At 33.8% G+C, this 22,177-nt stretch overlaps 1 protein-coding gene across 3 annotated transcripts; it reads left to right on the top strand.

The window, feature by feature from the left end:
• The first annotated feature begins 1,368 nt into the window (after positions 1-1,368).
• On the top strand, positions 1,369-20,519 carry LOC101746015 (MAGUK p55 subfamily member 7). Of its 3 annotated transcripts, XM_038012417.2 has the most exons (12): positions 1,438-1,569; positions 1,676-1,735; positions 2,262-2,533; positions 2,668-2,799; positions 3,144-3,173; positions 4,700-4,867; positions 6,298-6,494; positions 6,634-6,749; positions 7,937-8,254; positions 8,945-9,115; positions 10,173-10,345; positions 11,747-20,519. In XM_038012417.2, exons 2-12 carry the CDS (start codon positions 1,699-1,701, stop codon positions 11,921-11,923), a joined length of 1,791 nt encoding a protein of 596 aa, XP_037868345.1. In that variant the 5' UTR covers positions 1,438-1,569; positions 1,676-1,698; the 3' UTR covers positions 11,924-20,519. The 3 variants fall into 3 exon arrangements, with proteins under 3 accessions (XP_037868341.1, XP_037868349.1, XP_037868345.1); XM_038012413.2 differs by having other exon boundaries at positions 1,369-1,735; XM_038012421.2 differs by lacking the exon at positions 3,144-3,173 and having other exon boundaries at positions 1,418-1,735.
• The last annotated feature ends 1,658 nt before the right edge of the window (positions 20,520-22,177 follow it).

Here is a 22,177-nt window from a genome sequence, read left to right on the forward strand (position 1 = left end):
ACCATGATCTGTGCTTGGGGCATCTAAAAGCGTCGTTAATGTATCGGGAGGATCCGAAATGAAGCGTTTCCGGCGACATCGGCTGCTTACCATTCAGTCCGTAGGATCGGGAATATAGTTACCGGCGGCCACAATGAGAGGGTTCTCGTGTCTTGCCACTTTCTCGAAATGACGCACTGATGCCGACTGTAGATATTTACTGATGTACTCTAGGTCCATATCGTCGTGGAGATCAACATTTCAGATGAACCATGGGGTTCCGGCGGCTATCCTGTAAAAACGGGATTGTATTTTTTGAAGGGGTTTCAAGCTTGTGCGAGCCGCGTGAGCGGCCACTGCACTTAAATAGGTCATGACCAGACTAAACAAGTTTTGTAGAGTATCACCTTATTTCTAAGGGACAATTTACTTAGCTTGCGAATCATCGGATAGGCTACAGGACGAAACCCAGGACTCGCGATGCATGAGTTAGTTAAACGGTGGTCCTTAATCATTGCCACTATGAGGGTGTCCCAGCGCGTGTGCTAACTACGAAAAGTGCCGATAAAGGGCAACCGTTGGCGGTGCTAGCTTAAAAGGCACCGACTGCGACTACCCAAGCGCGGTGTGTGTAACGCTTTCAAAGGTACTGCCAAGGACATCGCCCCTGGCTGCTTTTTGGTGAGCTAGTGATGGGCAGGAATGCAGCAATAAGTATAAGGAAATAATAAATTCACACTGAATTGAAACCTATGAAAAGGACAGCCGTGTTCCCAAAAAAGAAGCTTGATGCAAAACCACTCTCGTTTTAGTTGTATATACTCCACATCCGGCATCACGTTCTTCAGCCAATTAATATTATGATCCAGGATGGCCAAGTATCTGCGATTCCGATCTTAGGTGAATTTATGATCTTCCGCTTTCACGTAAAATCTATCTCCCACAGCATTCTAATTATCCTCAGCAGGATTTTTTCCTATGACCTGCGTCACCTAATGCACCCTCAACCCAACTAATTAAGCACCCATCTACCGTTAATGCTCTAGACACATTTTGCGTACCTATCCCCCAAATCCACTCTCAATGTTATACTACTACCTGGCTGCTACTAGCGCTAACGCTAGCAACAGTCAAACAGTCAAAACAGCCAAAGCACACGTTACCATACTTATTGAGCTTGTCGAGGAGTTCGACACAAACTATCCATTCTTGGCTGACAAATCGAGCTCCCTCTTTAAATTGATCTCGGTTAAATACAAACTCTTCTGGCAAACCGCTATCATTCCGACTCATTCAAAAAAGAGTAAAGTAACATTTTCACACGGTTTCTGTGTTAACTCTATGGTAAGATTATTTCAATTCAAGGTTCAATCTGAACTGAAAGTGTGAGCACTACATTTTTTTATCGATCGACTAATTTGATTGATTGATTTGTTTGACTGAATAACTCGCCTGTCAGTTGTGTGCTTTAACTTTTGGGAAAATGGATTACATATTAGGATACAGAATAAATTATTAGACGAGTTATAAAATTATGAGTGTAAATTTATCAATACATAATATGTTCACATAAATTCATAATCCATACAAGTAAATTTCATTTACATAAAATGCATGAGTTATAATATGGACGTATAAATAAAAAATTTTTTAGTCATTGTCTGCTCAAACTTGCTCGCTTTTCGATTTGTTTAAGAAAGTTTAAAAGTATATATTAAAATGAACATGGATTCACCGTATGAAAATTGGGACCCAGGTATGTGCAATACCTATAGTTAAATCTCAATGGTATTTAAACATAAATGATTATTTTATAGACATTTAATTCATCTGATAACCACATTAGAGAATAAAATCTTAATATAAAAAAATCTTCGAATTGCTGGTTTAAAAATAACAAAAATCAGTCATTACAAGTACATTAAAAATGATTGTTGGTTAACTCTTGAATAACCAACAAAACACAGCAATATTAAATAAATAAAGTATGAGTAGAATTGTACTTCAATGCTCAAATCAATAATAAAAAATTGAAATAAAGAAGACTAAAGTTTGCATATTATGTACTACAGAATGTAAAAATGAAGTAGAATAAAACTGAATGTTTAATTAAATATATTAATTAACTAATTACTAAATCATTAGAGTTTTTTCATTTAGAAAAGGTCAGCTAAATGATGTGTGCTTAAACATGATCATAGCACCTAATTTATGGAAGGCAACTGTAAGGCCACCACTTGCATGTGAAAGGCACTATCTTAATTTTTTTATATCTATTACAGCACTCACACGTTTGTTGACATCTTTGAAAGAGGTACAATCAGGTAGTGAAGATGTGGCTTTTCTTAGTGAACTGCTGCAGTCTAAGCAGTTGCATGCCTTGGTACATGTTCACAACAAAATTGTGGCTAAAGGCAAGGATGACAAATTTTATCCTCTACTCTCAAATGCTATGCAGGTTACACTTGAGGTTTTTGAAGTACTTGGTGATAAAACTAAAATTTCAAAAGAGTATGAAGAGTTACTAAGTTTATTGCAGAAGCCACATTTTCAGGTGAGTATTACCCAATTTGACACCCAGGCTGTTTGAATTGGCTTGATCTTTTTGTAAAAACTTATTATTAAAAAAAAAAATCTCTATGATATAAGATCGACTTTAGGGTTTTAAATGTAACTACTTTTTATTAGGCAATTTTGTGTACGCATGATGCAGTTGCTCAGAAAGACTATTACCCCCATCTACCTGATATTCCACCTGATACTGATGATGAAGAAGAAACTGTAAAGATTGTACAATTAGTCAAAAGTGATGAACCATTGGTAAGGAATAGATAAATATTTTGAAATTTTGATAATTCAAAATCAAATTTAAAAATATAAAAGTAAAATGAAATCATTTAGAAATAGCAGCTAAATAAACATGCAGGAATGTAATGAATAAACAAACACTAACTGTAAATATAAAAATATAACTGTTTTACTTATTTGTTTCAATAAAACAATGGTATTTATTACTATATATGTAATGTTAAGTCTAAAGAAAAAAATGGATACTAAAATAACAAATAAATTTCATATGATGTTAGCCCCAGATTGAGATAAGGTATTTATATTATAGTAAGCGAAACTGTAATGGTGTATTGAACATAATTTTTCATTGGAAGGGTGGAGCACAGAGTGCAGAACCAATTGTGGTGAGTATTATGAAGAATAATAATAACTATGCTAAGTATTGGAATGCTTTTCAGTTAAAATCTACCTCAAGACCTCTCTATGTGTTTTGCACTCAAAATATTATTTTATTGGTGTTGCCTCCTCGTCACTTCTCATTGAAACTTTATTAGCTGCTATCTCTAGATGTGATGCGATCTGTATTGTGTTATTTGTATTTTTTTTTAACCTACATTTCCTTTGTTTTTTTTTTTCATTCATTTCACACAATACATGTTGCTTTTTGTTCATTTTAATAAATGCATTATAACTCTAGCGGAGAAGACGGTAGATCATCGGAGAAACGTGTATATTTTTTGGCCCCTTCTCAAGGGTTTATTGGAAGGAAAACAACGAAATTGAATTCTTGCAAATGCACACAGTAAAAAAAAACCAGTGAACTGACAATGTTTAATTATTATTACAGGTGAGAGTATCGTATATTGTAGATTGGTACTCTCATCAAACTGCGATTTCTCGCCGCGAGTTTGTACACGCCACAATTGTTTAAACTTATCTTCTGTTTTGACTAAAAAATTCGTATTTCACAAAACTGAATTAATTATATTGCTATTATATATACGAAACGTATATCATACGGTACTATCATCATAATTATAATTACTTGGTTTTATTTCATGCCTTAAGAAGAAATAGTATTAAATTCCTAACCTTACGTACTGTTTTCCTTCTACATTTAACCATTTACTATGACAGAGTAAAAACATATAAAAAACGTGCAAAATATAAGTTAAATTGGTTAATAAATACCCAATTCATGAATTATTGCGGAAATTAAAATTAAGGCATCTATTGGGGGGAAATAAATGCATCTCATATTTTCTTATAATAAGTCTTACATTATTTAGTTTATTCCGCCATCAACCATTAATCGTTGTTGTTGTCAACGCCAACCACTGCATAACATATAATCGTTAATCATAATTCTTTTAGGCGCTCTCTGTTAACATAATAAGTAAAAGGTAGTAAGTAGGTACTTTAGATTGACTAAATCTACGTAAAGAAATTGCATAGCTAATTAATAATTTTAAAGTGAATAATATGAATTAAAAATACCTGAAGCTTACAGTGACAAGGATATTTTCATTGCGTATTAAATTCAAATAAGTCCTAATTTAAGATTAAAATAAGAAAAGTTGCTTTCAGACTACGCGATACTATAGTGCCATATAGTATAGCAGCGTCAATAATATATGCTACAGTACAGTGTGAACGTGTCCATAACAATGTATGGTGCACGATATTATTGTGCTATGAGCTATATACTATATGCTATTATATTATAGCGTAGTCTGAAAGCAGCTTCAAACTTGCATTTAAGCATAATATATAATCAACGGGTATTATCTGTGAGCTACAACGTTATGTAGGTAAATATACAAAACTGTTTTCGATTTTTTTCATATACAGCTTCTAATTAAACGAAACTGGAGAACAAGGAAACGTATTGTTATTTTGAAAGAAATTGAATTTAACTATTACAATTCAGGGCGCAACAATCAAGACTGACGAAGAAACCGGGAAGATAGTTATCGCTCGAGTGATGCACGGAGGTGCCGCTGATAGATCGGGACTCATCCACGCCGGCGACGAGGTCATCGAAGTTAACGGAATCAGTGTGGAAAACAAAACTCCGGCCGATGTCTTGTCTATATTAGTAAGCATCGTATATATATATATATATTTTGTCCTACCCGTGCTGATAACCTTGAGAGGCTATTTCAGCTTCGCCCTAACGTGTGAGTGAGCTCACGGGGCTGAAACCGGGAGTTTTGCTAACACTGGCCCTCGCAAGAGCAGTGTTTCGCAGAATCTACCATCGGTTCGGAAACGCGACCCACTAAGAAAATTTACGGCGAGAAACTCAGTAGGCTACATTGTATAACTAGTGATGCGACAAACGCAAAAAACGGACCTACCGAAATCGATTCAAGATAAATTACGTTTTAAATTAGATGCTTCTAAACAAATAGTACATTCTTAATAATGAGAGGTGAAGGCTATTTGGTTTAAGCAATATTTCTCTTAACACGTGACTTTTATCTTTGTAATTAAAGGTCCGTTTCATTTGGTATTAGCATCGACAATTCGATATTTTTAATTGAACGCCAATTAAGTTTACCCCATTCAAATAGCTGAAGAAGATTTTGCCACAATAAACAGCGAGACGAACAATATATTATGATGACAATTAATTAACTCGCTCTGCTGTGACTGTCGCAGAATATATCAAGTACACTTGCAAGTGACTGACGCGCCATTTGTCGTACTGTTATCTATATATTAATTCGTGAAGGAAAAACTTTGTACCCCTTTTTACGAAAATTGCGCGGATGGAGGAGTATGAAATTTCCCATAGAGAAGGAGTGCAGAATGTTAATATTTTTTTAAATTATGCCAAAAAAATACATTAAATCAATAAATAAAACATTACACACACTACCATGTATTTGACGCACTATTTATTTATTGTCAAACTTTTGTTCTTGACGTCTGTGTTCAAATTGAGGATAGATTAAATATTGTTTGTCTTTATTAATATTTTTCTATAGTGTAGTCTTGGCGAAATTTGTGATTATAGAAGTAATAATACTTCTATAATCACAAATTTCGCCAAGACTTAGTATAAACTAAGTCTCTGAAAATACAATCATAATAGTGTACAAACTTACAATTTCAATAAATTATAGTCGAATTGAGACTACTGCGGGACCTCTAGTATATTCTTAATGTACCTAAAAATGCAATGTAGGTTGCACAACGTAATGCAGCTTAGTTAGGTTGCCGATAGATCACGCAGTTCAATTATAACCGCGCTCCCGGTGACACTTGCCCCAATTAATTTCAATTGTCAGTTTCAAATGTTTTAATTATTAGAATTAAATAAACTTCTTTTTTTAAAAAGTTTTTCTTATAAATCCTCGTAACAGTACGTTGAGGGCCATATACCAGAAACTATCCTTGAAGAGCCAACAATAAAATTACACAAAACAACACAGACGACAAACAAATATGAATTTTATATAAACGAGTATTATAAGAGATAAATAAAAGCAATAAATCGAATAATGTACATATGTGTTCCAGCAAAACTCCGAAGGCACGATCACGTTTAAATTAGTACCGTCATTCGGTAAAGGCGGTACGCGGGAAAGCAAAGTCAGAGTCCGAGCGTTATTTGATTACAATTCGTCCGAAGATCCTTATATACCCTGTAAGGAAGCGGGACTCGATTTTAAGAAGGGTGACATCCTCCACATCGTTTCACAGGACGACGCCTACTGGTAAGCTTATATCTGAACGGAAATCGCTGGCGGCGTTCTTTAATCGATTGCGAAATACATCTGTTTTCTCATAACGCGAAATATTTATTTATAAACGTATTGTTTTACATGACGAATTTTGGTGTGGCTTATTGTTTAGGTGGCAAGCGAGACGCGAAGGCGATAGAGTTATGAGGGCGGGGCTTATACCGTCCAGGGCTCTGCAAGAAGGTCGCATCATTCACGAGAGACAGACCGATCCCCAGACTATGGATGGTTTGTACTGTTTTTATCGTAATGTTTCTTCTCGTTCGACCTTCTGTTTTCGATGTTGTGCTATTATTTGCTATGTATTTCACGATTGCTATGATATTTAGTTGTAGTTCTAAACGATCTAGATGGTGTGACATTGGACATCGATAATAATATTGTTAATGCGAAATCGGTCTGTTTGTTTGTTACGCTTTCACGTCTTAACTACTCAACTGATCGTAAATAAACTATGCATACACGCTGTCGTGGGTATGGAAAAGGACACACGGTATTTTTCATCAAAGAAAAAATATGTGCCATTTCTGAGGAGTTTTGTTTTCTCCATTAACGCGCAGCTACCTGTAAAATATAGTTTCTCATTTTACTGACATAATTTTTTTAAATAAATACTACGTTTATTTTTTTAGGAAGTAATTAATTAGTGTTTTCATCTCCATCCTCTAGCTTAATTAACAGTACTCTAAGCAGTCGTGCGTTGCGATTTGATAGGTGGAACAGACGCTAAATAAATACAATCGAAAATTCGATCTCATTTCTCGACCTGGTTTTACGGTTTGCCTGGTTTTGGTGGCATTTACATTGTGTTGTCAATGAACTCGTTTAACACTTAACCAGATGGCCCCTCAAATCGTTTAGCGATGTAGAACAGAAAGACAAGACAGAAGGCTGTTAATGTATGCGTTTTTAAGGGATTTTATGGCCTGGTAACTAAGACCTTTAAGTCATGTCTTATTTTAATTTATATTATTACTTTTACGAAAATGCTAATATGAAGTGAAATGAAATGAACTGAAGATGGTTAATTTAAGACATTAATCAACTGGGATGAAATTAAATGAAATTAGATGAGATGATATGGGATAACATATAATCTCAGTAAAATGGTGGTCATTTACTGAGACTTTTTCAGTGGACTTTTCGGAGGATCCCGAGAAGTTATGTCCAGCGGCTTTGTTTTATTTTCCCACATTTGTGCACTTTCCCAGATACTAAACAGTTAATAAACCACCGTTATTACACATTTAAACCTGAAGAAACACTAAAGGGACAAAATAAAACAAATCACACAATTTCACTCCTCGCGTTCCCGCCAAAAAGTCCTCAATGTATGCATTTCTTTGAAATTTCATCCTACCCTCACTTTTTGCGGTCTACAAGAAAAGCTTGATCTGTTGTTGCGGTGTTTTTAGGTAAGCCCGCCCTTTGTAGTCCGTCTGCGTCCAGTTCTGACTGTGCCCCGAAAACGCCATGTTCACCGACGCCGACGGCCACAGCGCTCCTGCCCTGCAAGTCGATTCCGAAAGTCAAGAAGATCATATACGACATAACGGAGAACGACGATTTCGATAGAGAATTGATACCGACGTACGAGGAGGTCGCCCGGCTGTACCCGAGGCCGGGTCTGGTACGCCCGATCGTGTTGATCGGAGCGCCCGGCGTCGGCAGAAACGAACTGAGACGGAGGCTCGTCGCTACGGACCCGGAGAAGTACATCACTCCGATACCGTGTAAGTTTTTATTTTTTATTGCTTAAGATGGGTGGACGAGCTCACAGCCCACCTGTTGTTAAGTGGTTACTGGAGCCCATAGACAGCTACAGCGTAAATGCGCCACCCACCTTGAGACATAAGTTCTAAGGTCTCAGTATAGTTACAATGGCTCCCACCCTTCAAACCGAAACGCATTACTGCTTCACGACAGAAATAGGCGGGGTGGTGGTACGAACAATATTATTATCAAATTTACTTTAAAAAAAACATCTATACTGATATTATTATCATAAATGTCATAAATCATAAACTAAAAAAATCATATCCTTCGTGCATTTGTATGTTCGGTACTCGGCCACGCAAATGTCTGAAAAAAGTTAAATGAAATCTATACTTTAATCTATAAATCTACAATGGTTTTTACGGATGTTCCGTTATAACTATTGAACAGTGCATCCGATTGATTTGAAACTTGGTTTCCATGTAGAAAATACATGTACTTAATGAATAGGCTAATATTTATATGAGTGTTGGACTCCCTAATAATAATGACAATAAATAATAATGTTAATTTTAAATACCCAGCGAAGCGGGCGAGTACGGCTAGTTTATGGACCAGTATCCAGACTAAGGCGCGCTAATAAATTCATAAAAGAAATCTTTGTTCACGAGATTTGCTAATCTGTAAATAAATTTTAAACATTACAGATACGTCGCGTCCTATAAAATCAAGCGAACAGAATGGTAAAGATTACGTGTTCGTAACTCGGGAAAAAATGGAACAGGATATAACCGATGGGAAATTCATAGAGCATGGTGAATACAAGGGCAATCTTTATGGGACCGCTGCCGAAAGCGTCGAGACTATTATTAATACTGGTAAAAAAAAACTTGATAAATTAATAATATACTTGCTGTGAAATAAGCATTTTTTGTTTAAATTTATAAATATTAATTTGCATTTATGCATGTTCATGTTTAAGTATAGTTAACCAGCAATGCACAGCGAATGCTTCTAGCGGTCATTCACCTGCGTCGCACAAGCTTGTAGTTTCCGCTCGTTAGCTGATTATTTATATAAATATATCGTCTTACATTACGTACACTGCATGAATCATTAGTTTAATACAAAATTTATCATTGGATTTTTTAATGTGTTCGAGGATTTGTCAGCCAGCCAATTTTGACATCTGGTAACATGTAGCTGCTTTTTTAATCTAATCTTATTTCTCGTTTACTTTTTGGAATTTTTTTTTTATTGCTTATATGGGCGGACGATCTCACAGCCCACCTGGTGTTAAGTGGTTACTGGAGCCCATAGACATCTACAACGTCACCTCATGTGAGACTGCACGGGTGTGGTACCTACCCGTGCGGTCTCACATGAGGTCCTACCACCAGTAAGAAGATGATGATGACTTTTATTCACATACACATAAAAATAAAACACGTGCTACGTATTGAATGAAGGAAATCGATATAGATTTTTTTAATGCTTAGATGGGTGGAAATATTGATCTGGTAATGAAGACCTTTAAGTCATGTCTTATTTTAATTTATATTCTTATTTTTATGAAAAATTATATTATGAAATGGAATAAATGAAATCAGATGAGATGATATGGGATGAAATATAATCTCAGTAAAATGGTGGTCATTTACGGAGATTTTTTCAGTGGACTTTTTGGAGGATCCCGAGAAGCTACGTTCAGCGGCTTTGTTTCATTTTCCCACATTTGTGCACTTTCAGAGATATTAAACAGTTAAATAAACCACCGTTATTACACATTTAAACCTGAAGAAACACTAAATAGACAAAACAAAACAAATCACACAATTACACTCCTCGCGTTTCCGCCAAAAAGTCCAAATATAACTTCGATAAATTAATTAGGAAGTACCCTCGTGAACTTATTCTGGAAATTGTTCTCTTCAGGTCGTGTGTGTGTGTTGAGTCCGCATTGGCAGGCCCTAAAGATGCTTCGAACTCCGCGCCTGCGTCCCTACATCGTGTTCATTAAGCCTCCGTCCTTGGAGAGGATGGTCGAAACGCGGACTGCGGCAAACGCGCGTTCCACATTCGATAAGGAATCATCCAGAGCATTCACGGTATGTGACGCTAATAACAGACGCATGTATAGTCCTAATTCAAACATTTATATGTAATTGCAAACTAAAAATAAAGAAAAATATACCCTACAGCATATAGTATGTAAATTGATGGTTAGCAAAGATATTGTCGACGACTTAGTTTAAATCATAATAATAATACCTTTATTTTCCGAACATTTTACATTTTAAACTAACAATTTCAAGTAGACTAAAAAAAACGGAAAAAAGCAATATATTATATGAAAACAAAATATAAGATTAAAATCTACACTTCCACTATAAAATGTCTCGTGTCGGTGTGCCTCTGCCAAGGCTTCCTCCAACTCTTTCCACTGCTTTCTGTCTCTTGCTACTCTTATCCAAAGGGGTCCAGTGGTAATTTTTAGTTCATCCTCCCATCTTCTTGGTTTGCGACCTCGGCTTCTCACACCATCCTCATCCTTCTCACACCTCGGGTACCATACTGTCACCTGTACGCTCCATTTTTCCTTTTTGCAGCAGACCATACATATTAATATGATCTATCGATTAAATTTTTTAATTATACAATCATGCAAAAATATGCTTTATTTCTTTGCGTGTCCCCGTCTGCAATACCGTCGAGATATGAGTTCTAAGGTCTCAGTATAGTTACAACGGCTGCTCCACCCTTCAAACCGAAACGACTTACTGCTTCACGGCAAAAATAGGCAGGGTGGGTGGTACCTACCGGTGCGGACTCACAAGAGGTCCTACCACCAATAATTACGCGCATTATAATTTTGCGGGTTTGATTTTTATTACATTTTTTTTTATTGCTTAAGATGGATGGACGAGCTCACAGCCCACCTAGTTACTGGAGTCCATAGACATCTACAACGTAAATGCGCCACCCACCTTGAGATATAAGTTCTAAGATCTCAGTATAGTTACAACTGTTATATATAGTTATTATTCCTTCACCGTGGAAGTCAATCGTGAACATTTGTTAAGTACGTATTTCATTAGAAAAATTGGTACCCGCCTGTGATTCGAACACCGGTGCATCGCTCAATGCGAATTCACCGGACGTCTTATCTTTTAGACCACGATGACTTCAAATACATTAAATCAATTAAAAAAACATTACACACACTACCATCTATATGACACACACGCATGCATACTATTTGTTTATTGTCAAACTTTTCTTATTGCTGAGTCTGTGGTCAAATTGAAAATAGATTAAAATATATTGTTTGTCTTTATTAATATTTGAAAGTGTAAGTCTTGGCGAAATCTGTGATTATAGAAGTCTATAATGGTCTTTGACAACAGAATCATAATATTGTATCAACTTATGATTTCAATTAATTATAGTCGAATTTCGACTACCGGAGGACCACTAGTACTTATTAAATACTAAAACTTTATTTACAGGAAGAAGAGTTCACAGATATAATACGTTCGTCCAATCGTATTAATTTCTTATACGGATACATGTTCGATGAAGAGGTGGTGAATGAAGATCTGGCCAGTGCGGTGTCTCAACTACTCAAGGCCGCTTGGAGAGTTCAGTCTGAACCGCTGTGGGTACCTGCTTCATGGGTCCAGTAAAGAAAAATCACGCAATAATCAATTATATACAATGTTTTATCGCTGTTGTCTTATACAGTGGTTACACAATGACAATTATACATCAAATAATATGTCTAAAGATCGTGCTGTGAAAAGAAAATTTATTAATATACCTAACAAAAAAACAAACAAAAAAATTAACAATGGTAATTGTTTTAACGGATGCAATAATTATTTTTGTGATTGTGTGCAAGCTTTCTTCCTTGTGCTGGCAAACAAAGACTGTAAATTAAATCAAGTGCACCCATCGAACATAATAATAGTAATATTTTTATTAGATACCGGTAGCTCGTATGATCTGTAGAAAAATAATAAAAGTTACATTATAAATCACAAATAGGCAATAGAGAAAAGTAGTTTTCTTAGAGGATGGGGGCATTTTGAGATAAATGAATTAAAAGACTTCATGATATTGACAGTCGAAGGATTAAGAAGCACGTTTATTCATTCACACATTGAAACGCTTATTTTCTTATATAAGTAGATAATAATTTTTTTAAGTAATGTTTAGTACAATTTTTTTGCACACGATGCTAGTGTTCATAGCGATTAATTATTCAAATTTAGTTTCGTAGTTTTAGAATATACACGTTGTGTACCTTGATCTCAATTCCAAAGGGAAATAGAAGAAAAAAAAAACGAAAAAAATAAAAACGACATGCTTACAATAAAAAGCATTGCTTTAAGTTTAAGGCTAAAAATACCTAAGATAATTTAAAGAATGGCTTTTTTTTTATTGGAAATAATTTCAAGTATTTTTTTGAGAAACGGTGTTCAATTAAATTTAATCGTATGCACAAAAGTATACAAAAAATTTCGTTCGACTTTTAATATTAGTATAAATAATCGTCGAATAAAAATTGTATATTCCTTTAAAAACCTTAGAAATAATACGCCGTACAGTTTCTAAAATAATATATTTAATTATTATTATTATTCCTAAACGTTAAGTTTTGAAAGAAATTAATTAGTAAAAAAAAACAATAGTTGAAATACTAAAAATATAAAATGTTACTCCCAGTTCATGTACTTTTGATAATTATTAACTACATTTTCCAGAAACCTGGCACTATTTATTGATAAATTGCAATTTTTTTAAATAAATATCTTATCTTAAATCTTAATTAATATAGAAAATCGAAACAACAGAATCTTGTAAAATAAATGAATTGACTATTGTTTCATATCAAATCAAATCTCCATATTAATTTTTATTTTCCAAACAGTTAAACGTTCTATCATAGTTCATTTGAATGTTTTTTAATAGCATTCACATACTTAGGTGATACAATTTACTACTTATGATTCCAAATTACTAAAAAAAAAAAAACATTAGAGTTTATAACAATGTTACTAGATAAAATATATATTTGTAGTTTGTATCGAAATCCATAGTTTGTCTATTGATTTGTTGAGACTTTGAATCGTGATTCTATTGAAACGACATCTATACAAAAAAAATATTGTTAAATGACGCTTGTCATAAAATAATTAAATACCAAATCTATATGTACATTCGAATAAATATTCTTATTGTATTGACCAATTTTTATGGCTGATGTACAACAAAGCGGCGATGCGACGAGATAAAAAAAGAATTAAAAAAAAAGTTGACCACAAAATAGCACATATTTCTCGAATTTCACTTTAAAAAAAAATGTAATGGCCTCTTTTCTCATATCTAATAGAAGATTAACAGTACATATATCTCCGCTTTTATGGATATCAGCTTTTAGTAAAAAATTTACGTAGTTAATAATAAACATACTTATGATTCAAGTTTTAAAATCTCTAACTACTAAAGCCGTGTCTACAATGATAGAATAGATTTCTAATACGTTGGCTAATCGATTAGTACGCATTAAATTGAAAAATAGATAATTTAAAAAAGAAATAATGAAACGTTATATAAGAAAACAGGATTTTGTAATAATTTAGTTGAAATTATTGTCGCTTTGACTATATTTTTTATTATACGGCTGTTAAATACGACATAATTTACGCTAATGTTACAGATGGTTAATAATTTTTGTGCCTCGTAATCTAAGAAAAGTTACGTCTTTTATTGAAATCGCTTAGTTTAGATATTTCCAATAATTAATGAGTAATTTAGTATCGATATCGGAATTATAAACGTAACGTACATTGTAATTTTAATTTAAAATGTCTTAATAATCTTTACTAGCGTTATTCTCGTCGTTGATGCTTTGAATAGCGAATTCTTTAAAAATGTAAGCAATACGAATCAGTGAATGAAGTAATAATTTTTAAAGTATAAGACAATAATAAATACGGGCACTTTTAATTGGACAGATCTAATAGTACAAGTAACGATACGACTGTAAATGTTTATGTAATTAAATAGAAACATGTTACAAGGTAAATTACTCTGCGCATTGCCTCGTGAATGTTCACTGCGAACTTACAATATCTCTTGTGACGCGTCGCATAATCCTTAAGTATTTTAATAGATCTCGTAACCAGAATAATAACGTTGGATCTATATTTACAATAAATACTTTGATATTATAATTACGAGAAACCGTAAAATTCACGGATATTTATTAGTTGTTTAGTTGCGCTCTAGCTTGCAGTAGAGAGGGAGATATTGAAGGTAATAAAATCTTCTTACATTAAAATTGTCGAAATCAATAAATTGGGTTTTGGGTATTTGTAAGTATAACGTACTTTATATGGTTTCCCTTTGAGAACTTAGTGACACAAATGAAAATAGCAAGAAACGATTTTTACGTAGATAGAAAGTATTATAGAACATAATATAATTATGTATTCAAATTGAGGTTGTACTCGAAAAAGCTAAGCCATATATTTTGGAATGTAGTTGTTGAAATGACTACCTCAAATTAAACATCTAAATATGTGTTCCTTTAGATTATCGTTATTACTATAGTTAGCTGAATAGTAATGCGCTAGCTGCCCTAGTAAACTTGTTTTGTAACATGGCAAATGCATAGTTTAGTTTAAAAAGCTAGATTGCCACTTCTAGCTTATAAAACATGATTAGAATTCATAATGAAAAATGTTCAAAACACATCAATTAATATTTAATGTTTTTTTTTTGTCATTAATGATTGTTGTATACTTATTGTATATTAGAATTCGTTTTCTATTCTTAATTCTCGATTCTTATTCAAGTCTGATTGTAAACAATGAACGTTTTGTCTTTTTGTAAATATAATAGAAAAAAATACCTTAGATGTTTCAATATGAAATATAGCTGATTATATATTATTTGTTCATGCTTATGAAGCATAGTTGTAGTGAAGATAAATAATTATTTGCTGTTGATTAAATTAATTTTAGAAAATAATTAATCTCTTCAAGGCTCTCTAATTCTTTATTCTTTGAATACAACATTAAGCTGTACGTTCAAACTTTTAAATTTAGCTGTACTTTATAATTTATAAACTTCAACTTTGGTACTTTCTATTTCGAGAAGTTAAACTTCTTTGGGCGCGTCTGTAGCCTTACAGCATCAAGTAATTATCTTTCTCTGTATATCGACGAAGAAGTTTCGCTTCTATTGCGTGTACTATGTTGCACGTTTTGTTTTTGTTTCATATATCCAAACATATTATGGTTTACATAAAAATATAGAATTAAAAATCTTCAAATTATTGAGTAAATAAAAATTTATATTCTACGACCGTTCGATAAGTTTATAGGCCTAATACAACAAAATATTAATAGCAGTAAAACGTAAAGTGAAAGAGACAATGTTTAGGTACTTAATGTAGTTGTTATGAAATTCGTATTTTATGGAACACACCTGTACGTTATGATTGCTGTTATCATTTATCGTATCGTCACAGATGTTATCGCAGGGCTTTCGTTTCTGGGGCATTCAATGTTCTAAGCACACAGTTGGTGTAAATCAGCGGTCGGGGAACTTTTTTAATTATTACCCTTAAATATTTTTCTGTAAGTTGATATTACCCCATGGTGAAGAACAAAAAAAAACGAAATCGCTTGTTTTTAGTATATTTCATATTATAGCCCCCATGATAATTTTGAAAAGAAAATTTAACGATTCTAAAGAAGTTTAACTTCTATATATTTTTTTTACTCACAAAAGTTTCATTTTTACCCCCCAAAATTTCATTTTACCCCATTTGGGGTAATTTACCTCGGTTCCCCGACCGCTGGTGTAAATGGACTTCTACATGAAACGATTAAAAAAATAAAACCGACTAAACCTATATCAATGGAAGAGACAGGCAAAATGTTTTTAAATGGCCAGTTATTAAAATTATGTTATTTGAAAAATCGTTTAAATTACTAATTCAAAAACATTACTGCGCGTTGTTTTATTGCACAGTTAATATCGTTTTAAAACCACGAACGCCCCGAAACCAAAATAATTTCTACTCTAAACTATGTATGATAACGTTGCATACAGTGGAAAATATCTTATTATCATTGCCAAAGCGTTATATTTTCGTTTTGATTATTATAAATGTCATTTTCACAAATATAGAGAGAATGCTCTTAGATCTTTTTTCTATTTAATTGATGCCCAATCACGATCAAGCGCTGCGAAATCAATAAAAATACAATAAGGTATATGATTTTGTTTGTTGATTTGAACACTAAACTTCGTATATAAAAAGTTTTTAATCTATGAAATTAGCTATAAGAAATATAGTCAGTTAAAATAAAATGTTATAATAGAATATAGGTACAAAAACAGTTTGGAATTTTAGGACTAGTTTCTCCACGCCTCTATTACTTTGTAAAGTATGTTCTACGGGCGCTTGCCGAAGAATTTTTTGAGCTGTTTCTCCATCTTCTTTTTGCACGACAACTATCCGTAAGGGCAGAGAACTTTCTTACTACCTGTAACCACTGCGTTCAAGCATAGTGCGTTTTCAGAGATCATTTATACGATGTATCATCGGGATCTGGAAAGATCATCGATATTCATTTAATATCAATAAAATACAAGGTAAGGAGGTAGTAGGTAAACATAAGGTAAGGAACACAATCTTAGTGTATGAAAAGGTGCCCGTCGAAAAGTGAGCAATTAGGATGGCCCCACGGTAAAAAAAGAAAGAAAAAAAACGTGGCGCCACCGTAGCAAGTACCTGGTGTAATCTATAAAATAGCGCCAAAAGTTGTTTTATATTTTTTTTCAACTCTGCACTCATACATCACTTTGTTTACATATCTAATGCTACATTCTTATTTTAACATTGACTACGTTAGCAGTGTTTTATTAAGTTTGTTATTTGAATTTTGCTGTTTATAACTGAACTCTTTTTCAACTTAGTGACAGAAATTTTGAAAGTTTTTCGTAAAAACGTGATAGACTTTTACTGCACATAACAAAAGCGGTTCTCGCCATCAAGAACAGGTTTGTTCTACTCTTTCAGAAAATCCTTTTTGTGCGAATTCGTGGATTTTTATCTCGTTGCTTCGAACCCAATAGGTACATTTTAAAATGAAAATCACGGATGTCCGGGCCCTTATGTCGACATTAACATAATATAATATAAGTACATCTTTTTAAAATCGCATTCTATCGTCTCCAGCGTGAAAAATACTTTTCAACTTTAAAAAAATTGTCGGCTCTTTTGCCGTGGTTTTGGAATCGAACCTTATATCATAAGATACTCGCTTATTTTATTTTTTTATATCATAGGTAAATGTATTTCAATATAATATCATTTTGGTTCATTTAAATACCAACAAAAAAGCTACCTACTTTTATAAATAAAATAATATATAGAAACCTATCTATAATAAAAACCCTATTTTATTTCGTTTGAAATAACCAAATCCTCATATTTTGCACGTACTAAGTCCTAATCTTTTCTAAACTTAAAAGGGCGTAGTTGAACGACTCTTTTTTTTTTTGTATGAGTGATTTCTGGTTGGCCTGAAGCTTTTCCAGTTTCACCAGGATAGGTGAGTGAGCAAATGCTCGGCCAGGAGGGGTGGGATTTGCTAACAGCTGCCCAAGCGCCTCCGAAGGAGACCTAACAACTCAAGAGCAACTGCTTCGCGAATAAGTTTACTACCGGATCAGAATCGCGACCCGCTGAGAAGATCCAGCGAGAAACTCAGCGAGTTGATGCATGGGTTAGGTTGCACGTCTCATTCGTCACGGTTGCAACTCTAGGTCGAGTTCGACGAGTATGGTTACCGGGGTCCCTATGCCTACTCCTAGTGTTGGAGCTGAAGGCGTCTAATGCAAAGGTTATTGGTTCTGAGAGATCCGTAAGGACGTTTCTAGGGCGTCAACGGTGACTGGCTCCTGCATGATCAGGATTCGGGGAGTAGACAGCGGTGGCAACGATAAGGCGATTATCATGACGTATAGCCTTATCGAAGTACCGTTCCGACGCTGACTTCATGTGTTTCCGGATCAATTCGACGCTCAGATCGTCGTGTAGGTCAACGTTCCTCACGAACCACGGAGCTCCGACGGCTTATCTGCAAAAGCGGGACTGTAGGGATTGGAAAGTCTCTACATGCGTGAGGGATGCGTGAGGGTCGCGTGAGCGAACGCCACACTCGCGTAAGTCGTGACGGGTCTTATGCAAGTTTTGTAAAGTGTCACCTCGTTCCGAAGGGACATTTTAATCCGCTTACATGGGGTAGAGTCGCCAAGAATAAACACGACACGGTCGCGGATTGAGGAACAACTCCCGGAAACTGAAGACTCGGTAGTGATGATGTATTAAGGTAACACACAAAAATAATGTATGTAACAATCGAAAATCAACTGATGCATTCCAGTCTTAAGAAATCCACAGAAAAAATTTTCAACTTTTGTCACTCAAATTTGCTGATACTATAAATATATTTTATGACGTTATTATAACTACTCTTACAGCATATTAATTCCCGCTACTTAGTTTTGTCATTATGTTATTTCTGACGTCTTCGAATACTTCAGAGTTTTCGTTGTTACGGACGTCAGATGGGAATAACGTAATTTAATGACAATAAAAAAAAACTAGACTAAACCGTACAAATGCTTTTAGATACTATTTATGTTTGGCGAATAAATATTGCTTTCCAATCTGTTACCAACATAAACATAAACTACTCCTTCATGAATTTTTCTGTTGAAGTTTTGTATTTTACAGTATTTTAAACCTAACACTTTAAACGCTTGCAGCAATATGTTCCCAGAACTACCCGGTGAAATATTTATTTGTAGTCTAATTATTTTTCCTTTGCTATATTTTTATTTATATAATAATATCATACATAATAATCGCTATTTATTAAATAAAAAAGAAGAAGAAATGTTTCTAAATTTATCATGTATTATATTATTTTATTGTGTTAACGCTACCTCCAATTATTATCTATAGTATTACAATAATAATTTTAAATATATTTAGATTTATGATAATAATTGCTATAAACGTACCAGGTATACATTTTTGTTTCAAAGTACTTAAAGATTATTTCACATTAATCCTATGAATCTGGAAGTCGCCAAATCGTTTGCCTGTATTTTTGTAAAGAGAAAATACAATATATAAAATAGTACATTGTGCACCAAGGGAGAAAAGTTGGACATTTCCTCCCGCGTGTAAACAATGGCGGAGAATTTTAGGTGCGTGAGAGCAGACGTAGACACTAACGCGCATGCGCACTTGTTAGTACCCAGGGAGAAAAAGCTACACTTTCTTCTCTGTACAACGGGAAGAAAAATTACACTTTCTTCCCTGTACAGCGGGACGAAAACAGAACTTTCGGCGTCACTAGGAGAAAAAAAAAGTTATTATTTTAAGTATGGAATTAGCTTCTTGAAATGCGATTGTTGACAGTGACGAGTTTATAAAATTATTTAATTAATAAATTCATACAAGTTCTGTTATATGAAAAATTATATAAAGCAAAATAAGATGAAATTTATTCATTTCCGACTGTAATCAATTGGTATGAAATTAAACGAAACAAGGTGAGAGGGAATGAAATAAAGTCTCAGAAAAATCGTGGATATTTACCGAAACGTCAGTGGACTTTAGTTCATTTTATAAAATTTTTTCCTCTTCACAGATGCAAAATGTTTGATAAACTAAAGTTTAAACCAAAACAAACAATAAATTAACAAAATAAAACAATTCCTACAACTTCGCTGCTCGTGTTCTCGCCAATAACTAAAAATTTACATTAAATAGTCACACAATCACGAAAAATGAAGTGGTTAAAAAAAGCAATCAAATATTTAAGGCTTTATAAAAAGTATTTTTAAAACCATATCAACTTTCGTCTAGTAGCTATAACATTTTTGTCTCTTATTGTAAAGTCGATAAGAGATAAATTTTAGACTTCAAAACCCTATCTTCACCTTAAATATGGGTTACGTTAAAGTGCTACATGCTAGTTCGGCTTTATTGTGAGGTGGGCTTTTCCTTTCTTTCTCCATTAATATTACCTACCAATAGGATCAATATTGATTCTGACTTCCATTGTTATCGAAATTTGTTAGTAAAACATTCTGTCTTGAGATTTGTCTATTATATATTGTAAAGCCTATTATGTATTTTATGTATCTATCTAAATATTTCGAAATAAAGGCAACAAAAAATAATCTTAATTTTTTATTTGTTGAATCTCCTTTGTTAATTTATTAATTATCGTTTTTATAAACATTGATAAAGCTTTGCTATTTAAAACCTCAAATGAAATATAAAACATTGCTGTGATTTTAAAATTCTCCCTCTAACCATCAGCGTTGCTGTGGTATTCAACATTTTACCATTGAGCTTTGTGAGGAAGGACCGTCGTTCGATTCTTAATGTCCTTAGTGAAATCGCGTCTTACACCAAGATCTAAAAAAAATCCCAAAAAATTAAATTACCTTAACTTCCTCTTGTATTGAATGATGCGCTTTGACTTAGCTTAAAACATTTAGCAGCATTATTATGAGCTTGCACATAGCGAGACCCCCGTACTGTTTATTTCTGCTACTAAGCCTTAATGCACTGCAGTTTTAAGCGCGGGATAGCTGTTGTAAAATATCAATGTGAGTTAAACTGCCTATTCACCTGATGATCTCAAAGGGCTGGTTAGCTACTTAACCAAGGCCGGATTTAAACTTAATGCCGCTCCTGGGTACCGGAAAAAAATCCGCGCCAATACTGAAATTTTACTTAAACCTATAGTTTACATATTTTCTTTTTCTACAAACTTTATTAAAATATGTTATATATTCCAAAAACATAAATAAATATGTGTTTTTTTACAATTATAAATATGCCACCAAGGCTGACTCATAATTAAACTTGAAAAAAAAAATTAAATTTCTTAAATTCTGGTAAATAAAAAAATCGATTATTATTAAATCTCCAAGGAAATAAATTGATTAAATCATTTTGATTATTAATTTTATCAAAGTGCCATTTCATGAATTATCAATTAAACAGAAAATTATTAATTATAGACTTAATTAATTACATAGAGCAATCTTGACGTGAAAAAAAAATCACTTAAAATTTTGCCGGCCTGGGCACTTTCCCCGACTGCCCCTAGTGTAAATTCACCACTGTACTTAACGTCTGGTGACTTGAAGTTGCTTTCTCCATTAACAGCAATATAGAATTCTTCTCAGTCGTATGCACTCTTGGCAGAGTGGTCGTGGTCATCACTTCGGGTGGTGGTGCGCTTTTCCAGACGTCGCCGTTCCTCGCGTACCGCGTTTCTTCTTGTGCAATATAGAATATATCGTGCTAAATGCTGCTGTTTGGATAGCGTAAGGGTTTTTTCCCTTAAAAATACAAGAATGGGAATCAGCAAAGAAAATGTTACGTCTTATGATTTACATATTTTTGAAGGCTGTGAGCCTCAACATCTATATACAGTGACAACGATTATTGGCGGAAAGTACCCGGTGCCAATGATGTTGGCTGTAGTTTACGGGTTCTTCTCAGGGGCTTTTGGAACAGGCAGTTGAAGTAATGTACCTACAATAATTCAACATATAACAAATAGTACCTACGTTATGAAAATATCGCGGGGCACTAATACTATGCGCATTGGGTTCACTAGAAGTGGAATGGAAGTGGTTCGCTAGGCTTCTGATAGATGTCACTACAAGACACATTTCTTCTAGAACATTTCAGATAGGCAATTAAGTTTACTGTAGTTTCCTTAATTAAGGGCATATTCATGAGAAAAATGGGTATGTGTATTCTAAAATATTTATATATTATATAAGAACTAGAAAGTATGTATACTCTAAGTAGAAAG

This window comes from Bombyx mori, chromosome 1, assembly GCF_030269925.1.
Source record: "Bombyx mori chromosome 1, ASM3026992v2".
NCBI lineage: Eukaryota > Metazoa > Arthropoda > Insecta > Lepidoptera > Bombycidae > Bombyx > Bombyx mori.